The 11,098-nt window shown below is 35.8% G+C and overlaps 1 protein-coding gene across 1 annotated transcript; it reads right to left on the bottom strand.

Annotated features, from left to right (window-relative positions):
* Positions 1–107: 107 nt before the first annotated feature.
* On the bottom strand, positions 108–7,347 carry LOC108673045 (proteasome subunit alpha type-1; the record flags this gene model as incomplete). Its single annotated transcript, XM_018160820.2, is given in 6 exon segments — positions 108–202; positions 406–594; positions 1,874–2,146; positions 2,683–2,807; positions 3,192–3,354; positions 7,288–7,347. Coding segments are annotated over 6 exon segments (837 nt in total), but the record flags the coding sequence as incomplete, so codon positions are not given.
* Positions 7,348–11,098: the final 3,751 nt, after the last annotated feature.

The following is an 11,098-nucleotide window of genomic DNA, read 5'->3' as shown; positions in this document are numbered from 1 at the left end:
GGAGAAATTTATTCAATAAAATCTTATAATACGCAATATTTTTCATTGCAAAATTTCTTTGTGAAGTTACTCATAGAACAAAAAAAAATGACAAAAATAGAGCCAGATTAACAGTAAGTTATATTGAAAACATCTCGCTGCATCGGTCGTTCCACTCACTTATTCCATTCACCGGCTAGTCGGTATCCATTTGATCTCCACTCTGAAATTAGAGAATTCAAAGATTTCAACGTTGTATTCATTCAACAAATTTGCAACTGACAAAGTATCTTCATTTCCACGAATTTAATCATGTACTTGCGAATTTCATAATGTACTGAACTACCTGTGGTAATTTAGTTGAATCGAATTCCTCAAATTTAATCTTCTGGCAACAAATTTTCATTGAAACTCAGAGATCCTTACCGGAGCGGGAGCATCCCCAGCCGGTTGATCTGCAGAAGGAGGTGCATCCTCAGACTCGTCTTCATCGTCCTTTGCAGCAGCCCCTCCTCTCCGCTCCTCCTGGTCGAGACCTTCAAGGTACGGCGCCACGCGATCGTCATCAAATATTTGAAGGTCCTCTCCCTCGCCCACCACAGCCAGGCTGCAGTTCTGCTCATGGAATCGAGGGGAAAGTTACCTGTCGATATGGAGTCTGAATTATCGTGTATTCACTTATACGATAAGTATGTATCACCTTTCGTTCTTCGTTGAAAAGCAAGCTTCGTTTGAAACCAAAATAGGATTTCACATACGACGACCAAGGAATTGCTACCATATCAAGTGAAAGAATTAGACCAAGGACCATGAGTGTGCCACAACCTAAGCGCAAAGTTAAGGTGGCGGGAACAGAAGGTTTTAAGAAAAATATCCAGCGCGAGTTAATATATTCGTTCGCTGAAAAATTCCGACGGTTGCGAGAACATGTCCCATAACGCACCGAACGCAAGTCAGACAATAGGTCACTATTTAACTATAGAGTAAACACAACACATTAACTTCACTGCTTGAAGCAGCACTCGAGGCCCTCGACATTTGTACGGGGAGCCTCCTTCGGGATTTCAGCTAGCACAAAGATTGTACAGTGATCCAAGTTCACAAATTGCATGAAACGTAAGTTCGCTTCGAAATTTAATCATCTAAAGATAAAGATTGCATAAAACATATATATCGGTAGATTGCATAAAATATTCGCCTATATAAAATAAAGGCGAATAAAATAGATTATCCTAAGCCCTTTCATAATGTGTATATCGGATGGATGATGACAAGGTGTTCTACCAATGAAGACCACTACGTGCTTCAGCCCAAGCGATTTCACAGTCTCTTTTCAACATACGAAAGAGATAAATAAGTAACGACGGATAGAGTACAATAAAATGGACTCCCACAATATGTGAAGCCCATGAAACGACTTAGTTCTCTATTTAAGAGCGGTCATACTGGAATGAAACTCAAGACATTTTTGTTCCTAGAAATAAATGTCAGGAGTTGATACAGTTCATTCAACACGTGAAATACCGAAAAATATACCTTGAATTTTCATAGTTGCCGATCAATATTCTATATTCACGTAAGGGGGAGAAAGCCCGAAAAGAAGGAGTTAATTAGGCGGTTTATTTTTCGAACACAGTTTCAAGTTCTTCATAAAGGAAAGAGTTACTACAACCTGTTAGGTTATTTATCGTAATCTGGTTATACGATTAAAGAAAAAGTGAAATACGAGTCTCGTATTGATATAAGCAAAACATCTCACCAAGAAAATTGGCAAGCAATAAAGAATTCCGTTATGTTATCCATTCCTTCATTCAACTATATATAAAAATAACAGTTCTCGTTCTGTCAGAGCACAAAATCAGCTAACAACACCAAGACGCGTCTGCCAACTAACCTTGCTTGTAAGCTCTACATCGTTAGGCAGAGTATCCCTGAGCGCTCTGAGAGCATGGCGCACTAGCTGCTCTCGGGTGCAGTCTTCTAGCTCGTCTAGGTGACGCTCCAGGTAAGTTCTTGAGCTCTGAGATCTGGCGCCTATGGCCATGGAGCGGCACTCGTAATAATTAGCAGAGGGGCAGGTCTGGTAGATGTGAGGTCCGTCCTCATCATAGCCAGCCAAGAGTAGCCCCACGCCGTACGGGCGCTTGTCGTAGCGCTGGGTAGCCACCTGCTCAGGTAGAATCACGGGTGAGCGTTATGAAGGCTGCTGCACCTCCTTACGAATTTGCATTGGATAGATTTACATTGCTCGCCACAAATATCAATTTTTCAATCTCTTCCTATACTAGGCAGTTTCCACATGATATAATGTTAGTAATGCTAATAAAAATGCCAAAAAACACACAACTAGAGGCAAAATTGTATAGAAGTAAAACATGGCAATGAACTGCACACATTAACGTCACTCACGTCTGTTCAACTGGCAATGAAACGCAAGTAATAAGGCAACATTTTGGACATTCTGGAGTTTTGAATGCTAAGCGTTAGAATGTTTATTCAAGCGAGCAGTTCAGTACATTTGAAAAAATATTTCATAAATCTGTCATTATACCCGAAATTAGAACGAAGCAGGCCTTGCAGGATGTTTGTGAGCAAAAACAAGACCATAAAATGTCTACCACTGAACACTGATCAAATTGCACACCATCTACACTTGACAAAAACATTAATTGTAAAAAAAACTAGAAAACAGCAGACGCTCACCTGCATTTTGGCCCCCACTCTCTCCATGAGCTTCTGTAAGCTGAGCGGCTGGTCGTGCGCGTATCGCTCGTTGAGGCACTCGAGGCGCATGAATCGTGACAACACGCGGGCGTCGGCCGTCAAACCTACCATAAAGTCAATGCATTAAGTTCCTGCAAGTCAACTTTACTAGTTGGAGCAATTAAATGCAGGCAGTCAAAACTAAAATAATTCGCAAGTGTACGATAATAACATTAGTTATTTCAAACCTAACATAAAAGGAAATAATAACTAGTGGAATTTCCCAACATAACATAGACAATTATTAACAAGTCGGCTAATTATTTGTACAATTTCTAAGGACTATGACATTTTATACTGCACATAATCGATTACATGATCTGCACATTCTTTAGAATAGATGATCTATTTTATGAGCATGAACAGTACAATATTGTCCCCCAAAACATTCTAGAACGTTCTATTGAAGGACTGACTTGTAAGTATTGTCAACCCATGAGGCAACATACCTGATATAGAAATAGCTATGTGAGCATCTATGGGTAGAATTTTCTTCTGATGTGCAGCAAGTTCTGAAGAAGCTCTCTTGAGGGCGGCTAGCACAGCATGAGTTTTGTTCTTGACACCAACAGTGGCAGAGCCTTGCTTCACTGCCTCCATTGCATACTCCACCTAAACAATTGGAGTAAAACAAGGTTAGAAATGTCACTGAAAACGTCATTCACTATAACGAATGAAATTGAACACAAGACTACTAATTATTTCCATAATCAAAATTTAACAAATATTTACAACTTCAAGTAGGTGGATATGTTGTGTCAAGCAAAAAAAAAGTAAATATTCATAACATCAGGCATCCAAGGTAGATAGACACCATATGAATAACTTGAATAATAAATATACATGTCCAATAATAGAAAATTATTAGAAGACGCATCCTAGGCTTGCAGGATCCTTCCAACATTTTAAATACATCAATCATTGAAGTTCATAAAAAGAAAATTTGATCTCCTTAATCACAAATTAAAAAGCATTAAAAAGATAAGGAAATAGCACAAAATTTTCTTTATCTTCATTGAAAGCATATTTTTCACAGTAAAACTGACAGTGGAGGAGGACTTGAACAATTTAAATCAAGATACAAAGAGTTTTTGAGCCTTCTTGTTGGCTTTCAAATTTGTGTTGAAGTCGTCAAGTCTTTCAACTTTATTCATGATTCAGAAAATTGTAGCAAATGGCTAGATAGATTGAAAATTCATCTCTTCATTATTCTAATCATTTGGCTGGGCAAAGCAACATCTAAATAGAGTCAACCTTAGCATGATATACATAACATTTATGCCATCTGAAATGAGAAGCTTCTCAACAAGGTGAACCAAATTATTCAGCACATTAAAAAAAAAAACATACAGAATTGCCGATATCAGGGTTGGTGATTCTTTTGATTTTTTTTTTAAATTAAAAAAAAAAATCAATTATTTATTTTATTTTTTCATTTAATTGATTTTTAGATTTTTTCAGTTTTTTTGCCTTTTTTGAAAAGTTTTTTTTTTATGTTGCAATTAGCCTACTAACAACAGTATATGGATCATACTGGATGGCTAAAAGGGCACTTATTGCCTTCAATAATGGCCAACTGGCCAAGGTGGTGTTTACCACTTTGGGATTTTTGGGTAAACAATTATTGATAAGTCTATTTTTTAGTCTTGTAAAGTTTGTATGGAGCAAGGTAAGAAGCAAAATATTGACCATTTAACTGGCTTCAATATACAAAAACACTTCAGGAATGTGGATCTTCTAAACATTGAAGAGTCGCACAACAGTAACAGATAGCTGATAGCACAGTGCGCAGCAGACAACACTATCAATAAATTTACTAGTTTTAGGTCCTATAAATCTACCAGACTCTACCCTCTAAACACACCAACCAGTAGTGACTGAGTGACTGACTGCACTGTTCCCATTCAATTCAGACCAATAAATCAATACTAAACATAAACTGAATGATAACCAAACAAACCTCATACGACTTGAAACGAGACTTAAGTTATGGGAAAAGCTAACACTTTGAAATAAAAATGTGCACAATTCAAACATTTTATTTCCATTCACTGCATTTAATTATTTTATATATGTAGTTTTATAATTGTAATTGTTTTATTTCTAGTTTTAAATTCACATATTTAAAGATTGAAATCAAATATTTTAATTAGAATACTCATATTTGGGTGGAAAATATTTCTAATTGCCTAAAAGGTCAATACAATCTCAACCTCTCAATATACAAGGTGGTGCAGAACTGATTGAGCAGTTTTGAGGCAAAATAAAAGAGTAATGGAGGTACCTACATAAAGAAGAGTTTATTTTCCTAGAGGTTAGTATAACATACCATTTTAGAATACTTATATGTTTAGAAAACAATATCTGGAAGATGGGGGCCGTTAGCTGCAAGCCCGCAACACACTGTTGCAGTTGTTCTCAGAGGAGGGAGTAACCGTGACAATTCCAATCGCTATGCTGCAATGTTGCAAAATTTCTTGCAGCCCAGGATGGAAAACATTGTTGAAAATGAAGCATCGGGAGATGTGTGATTCCAGCAGGATGGGGCTACAGCTCACACAGCCAGAATATCACTCAATGTTCTGAAATGCATGTTTCCCGGAGGTCTGGTGTCTCTGAGGGATGATTTACAGTGGCCTGCGAGGTCACCTGATTTGAGCATTTGCAATTTCTTTCTTTGGGGACATCTAAAACTAAAAGAGAGGGTGTCCAGAAGTCGTCCTCACACCCTACCACGCAGCTAAGGGAATGGATTATTGCAGAGATTACGGCCATACCTTGCCATATGTGTGAACATGCTGTAGGAAACTTCCAGGAATGACTCCAACAGTGTGATGCAGCTAACAGACACAATCTTTCTGATATTGTTTTCAAAACATAAGTATTTTAAATGGTATGTTATGCTAATCTTGAGGAAAATAAACTTTCTTCTTCATGTACCTCCATTACTCTTTTATTTTGCCTCGAAACTGCTCAATCGGTTCTGCCCCACCCTGTATAAGCTAGCTAACACATTTAAATTGTATATTTTAATCAATATATAACAAATAGTCAAATAGTTAAAGCCTACTTATAGCCCTATAGGAATTAGCTAAGCTGCTAGCTATGTACAATGTATTGCAACACTTGATGCCTCTGTACCAAAAACATTGAATTTATTGGAACCTAATACACACTGAAGGCAACAAGTTTATATACCAATTTGTCATTTATAGTACATTTATACTAAACCATGAATAACAATACCTCAAAATAAATTAACGACTGCCACTCAATATATTTAAATATATAAAAAAATCAAATGATTTAATCACATGATTTAATCGTTGTCAACCCTGGCCAAAATGTTTCTTACATGCAAATGAGTTTCACTCACTGTCCAGCTAAATTGCATGGCAACTGAAGTGAAAATGTTTGAATTTGTTTTTGAAATTGTGCTTTGCAAATTATTACAAAGAATAACGGTTCACACAATTCCTGTATCATGAAAATAATAACATCAACACGTTGACTATGATTGCTTCATCTTGTACTACTATTTCATTTTTTGTACTTTTTTTAAGCAGGGTTGCCAGACGGTCATTTTTTCCGGACAAATTCCGTGATTGTTTTTCTCAATTGCGGTGGCCGGCTAAAATTTATGATAGGGGTACATCCTAATCAAATTTTAAATGCTGCAAAAAGAAAATAAATGGAATTTTTATAGCAGAACCTACAAATAAACTAGTATACATTGAATTATCGGCCTTTTTTGGCATTTCTGTTCTCGGATTTGGCCGATTTTAGGCAACCTGAATTATGTACCACTACCTCCTGGAGAAATACATTTCGTGGTACACATATGTACCAATATGTAGTCAATGTGTTAAATAACATGCTACATCATAAATAACTAACAGGGGTTAAATAAAACAAGGGAAATGCCTAACATTTGGAGAACACAATTTTTTAATGCATTATAATCTATAAACAATAAAACTTGACATTTTTTATTCTTTTATTGTTTAATATTATGGCTTATTAACATTTTATTCTTTTACTGATATTTTTAGAAAATTTCTTCAGCTGTAACCTTATAAAAATTCCATATCTCTCTGACTTTCAAAGAGGCCAACTTGTTGGTGCTCAAATGGCAGGTGCTAGTCACACACTAACAATTCAAAATTGGCATGAATTAATAAATTGGAGAATTTAAGCAGTAATTGCAGCAAAATGTGAGCCCACACCATACTAAAATATATTTTGTAGATTTTTAAGCATTTTCAATATTTTATCCAACCCCTTTATGTGTCAGATGGATGGGCTACCTGACTATGCCAAACACCATCATGAAAACAAACCTTTTTCAAAAATCAAATTTTACCAATATTCAAGAGATTTACAGCCTTCCAACACAAACCTTACAAAATTAAGTTTTGTCACTATATGATAAAGTGGAATTATGGATGCTATTTGTAATACCATAACATTCTCTTGTCATAAAATAATAATACCTACAAGTTGACAGAAATAAAATCCAAGTGTTAAGAGTTTTAGTAGCCTCACCTGGTGGAGCCTTCCTTGCGGTGACCAGATTGTGACGTCATTATCATACTGGTTTCGAAACTGAAAAAATAACAATTGTTAGCTAAGCTGATCATACAGAGACTTTTCAACATGAAATCAATTAGTTGACAATCAGGTTTTGATTCATCATAGTGGCAAATGAGTGATTTTTAATACTTTAAGTTCATTTCCAATGGCAGTAAATATGGGCTGCCTATACACTCATTGGAAAGGTCAACAAAAAATTTTGTTTGCTATGCAAATCATAAAAGTGCCATTAAACAGGGTAATAAGGGACAATTTTGAGCATTTTGAGCAATAAATATTATGAGCAATAACTTCTTACCATGTAACATTTCATAAACGAATTTGGGCTCATTGGGGCTATTGTATGGCATCTGCAAAAAATTCCATACCGGTATTCTTTTTCTAAGGTGCTAGATGCAAAAGAAAAACATCCCAAATTACCCCTGGGAACAGAGTAATTCAGGAACCTTTAAAATAAAACTTAATTTTAAAACATTTGAAGCATGCAGACGGTACTCTTCCATCACTAACAGTGCTCCTAAGTCCTCCTCTTCCTTTGTAGATGATGTAAATGAATTTTCTGTGATTTGTACTTGAGTCAGGGTGCAGAAAGTGAGTGAATATTGCAAGATCTTTGGCAACGCATCAGCAGCAAAATTTACACCTTCACAAAATCTTGCCAACACATTTGTTTTGAAATTATTGCATTTTTTGTATTCACCATCCTTTGGCCAACTATTTAGAAAATAGTTGAAAATCTAAAAGACCGCAAGCGCACACAGTAAGGTTTCCAGTACGTTGGATGGATCAGGATACAGTGAGTGAAGCTTGTCCGGAAATCCGTTGCGATGAGTGTAAGTGTTGCAGTGCATGGAGAGTAAGGGATATACTATCAAAGTTGTTAGCAGCATTTTCTTATTAAAAATTACCCGGCAAAGCATCATGAAAATGGCTGGCAACATTTTAGGCTAAAAATCCAGATGTTGGTGAAGCAGCTTGCAAACTCTTCACCCTGGCCATTGAGCATAGAAAACAACCTTGTGTACTGCAAGCTTCATATCAGCAGCCATAGGTATAGCATTTCTTCTGTATCAGTAAGCTTACAGAACTGGAATTGTAATTTTGCATCATTTTAATTGGGTCATGGGAATTCACTATATCAAAAAAAAAAAAAAGATCATAAAAAACATACCAAGTAATATTTTAGTAACAACCATCATTTTTTAGAGAAATAAATCATAGTTAAGATTAATTAATTTTCATTCTAATGATTCTATCTTGTGCGCTTGTGCCTGGAGCACAATTCAATTTATGCCATTCAATACACAATTTTGTGATAACAGATGAAACATTAATTTTTTGTCCAGGGAAATTTTTTTGCTGAGAGAGGTAAATGTATCCAAATACTTTGTTGTCAATAGATTTTTTTCCATTAACTGGAGCCTTTTGTAAGAAAGATTCTACTGTAAATGCATTTTTAGGGATTCTCTTATTACCCTGTCATGCAGAAATGGCCGCAATTTTGTTTGGACTGAGGTACAAAAAAAATTCTGTCAGAGAAGTTTCAAAGTTGATACCTATCAGCAGTCATCAACTTTTTTCAAACAAATTTTTTTTATCTGCAAATATTTTTTTCTACTAGGGTAAACGCGGTACATTCCGTCACATTAAGGACGCATCGAGAAATGAAAAACTATAAAAAAAATAACCATATGCATTACTTAAGTTCTGTTTGCTTTATGTGACTCTCAAAACACCTCACTATGTGCCAGCAACGACGAAACATCACAAAATGTTGCCATATTTATTTAAAAGCCTTTAGAATGCAAACATACCAAATCCCTATATTCCATCACTGTGTGTGGCTATATTCGGCATGTGGTGAGGCGTATTCATATTCCGTCTGCGCTTCAAATTCTACTGATACGTAATGCCGTCATCCATGTGTTCGAATTCCGTTCGCTGTGTGAGCTGTATTGGAATACAACACAGCATTGAATTAGAACACTAATGAATATTGAATACTACTTAATTACGCTTTTAATTAACAACTATTAAGCTTTTAATTAAGCAAATTTTAATTTTTGTACACAGCTTGGAACGATCTGTGTGTGTCAATTCAAGTTGTGACGGAATTAGTTTTCATGTGTCTAAATCCATTTCTCAACTTGATCATCTATTAATTTATTTACCACTTGAAATAAGCAAATACAAGGATACTTAAAGGATTCTTAATATATTCAGACGTATTTAAAAGTCTCAAACCATAATATTCTTCCTATACAAGCAGTTATTCACTATTTGGTAGAGCAAGGTCAACTGTCAAATTTGACACATTTTTCGATGATCTCACTGGGTAGCGTGCATTGTCTCTCTTTGGATCTCAATATTTTCCCGCTAGATGGCCAAGACCTAGTGTTTTGGCAGTAGTTTGACGCACAAATGTATGACGTCACCATTTCAACCATCAACGAACGCATGGAACTAAAACAAAGCTTAATATAAAGGAAAAACTAGAGAGGTGACGGAATTACCTACAATGTCGGAATATACCGTGTTTACCCTACAGACCTTAGCACAAGTACTTTTACATATCACTTTTGAATATAATTTCAGACAATTTCAGGGATTTCTTAGAGCTAGCCTAGTAAATGTACGATTTCTTAACTTCCTCTATGGCTCTATGCTAGTACATAGAGAGAAGAAATGCTGAAGTTTACGCCACTATTTTTAGTTTTACAATATTTTAACTAGTTTCTCTGCCATAACATTTTTTCACCATGACAAACAGGCAAAGGACTGTCAATTTACCATGCCCATCCATTACCCCTGTACCACACTCAGGATTATGTATGTTTTCAGGGAATTTTCCCGCGCATTTTGACTTTTTTCAAGCTATTGCAGCGCACAGTTGGTGCAACTTCTGGCCATCCCTGCTTGCACGCGCAAGCGTCGGTGTAGCGCGCACATACATTTTGTCAAGGGACAAGAGACAGAAAATGTATAATACTTAATAATTAATATGCATTAATTATCCATCAATAATCTATGATTTCCTTGATATGGAAATTTTGTGAAAGCAAAAATCTAGAAATTTATTTTTGAAGAAATTTTCTTCAAATTTCTTATACGAACTGGCAAACATCGTTTGTGTTTGTTTACCTACCGTAAACCATCCGGTCCGGACATGAGGCAATATTCAGTCCGGACGTGAGGCAAGTGGTGAATAACCAAGTCCTCAGAAATTGGACATATGAAGTAAACAAATATGAAATATTAGTGTTAAATGACAGATTTTGCTCGTTCTATATATACTATTATTGCGCTGATAGGGTTATTAGAGATTCTACGGTTAATGAAAGGAATCAGAAATAATTTCATAATTGTAATTAATGGGAAAATAGTTTTGAGTGCGAAATCTTTTGTAAATAAAATATGTCCTGACATACGTAACTGTCATCAGAAATTCCCAACATCGTCTTTACATACTTTTACGCAATGCTGCTTCATCGTCATGTGATAATGTCTTGGACAAATTTACGGCCGTACTTGCAGCTGGACTCTGCCTGAAATTTCTCCAAAAGTACTGAACGTAGTTCAATAAAACTTGGTACCGTAAAATGGGGTAACTTTGACCACTTTCTTTTCTTAATGATGCCATTTTTTACTAGATAAGTTAAACTTAAATTGAAACATGCAAAATACAGGTCTATACTCTAGCTTTACTCACCATAAATTGCTGGCTCCTGCCTCTCATAGTTTTGATGTAATTTAAAAAAAAGTG

The sequence above is a fragment of the Hyalella azteca genome, unplaced genomic scaffold (assembly GCF_000764305.2).
Source record: "Hyalella azteca isolate HAZT.00-mixed unplaced genomic scaffold, Hazt_2.0.2 contig2171, whole genome shotgun sequence".
NCBI lineage: Eukaryota > Metazoa > Arthropoda > Malacostraca > Amphipoda > Hyalellidae > Hyalella > Hyalella azteca.
This window is presented reverse-complemented; position numbering and strand designations above follow the sequence as displayed.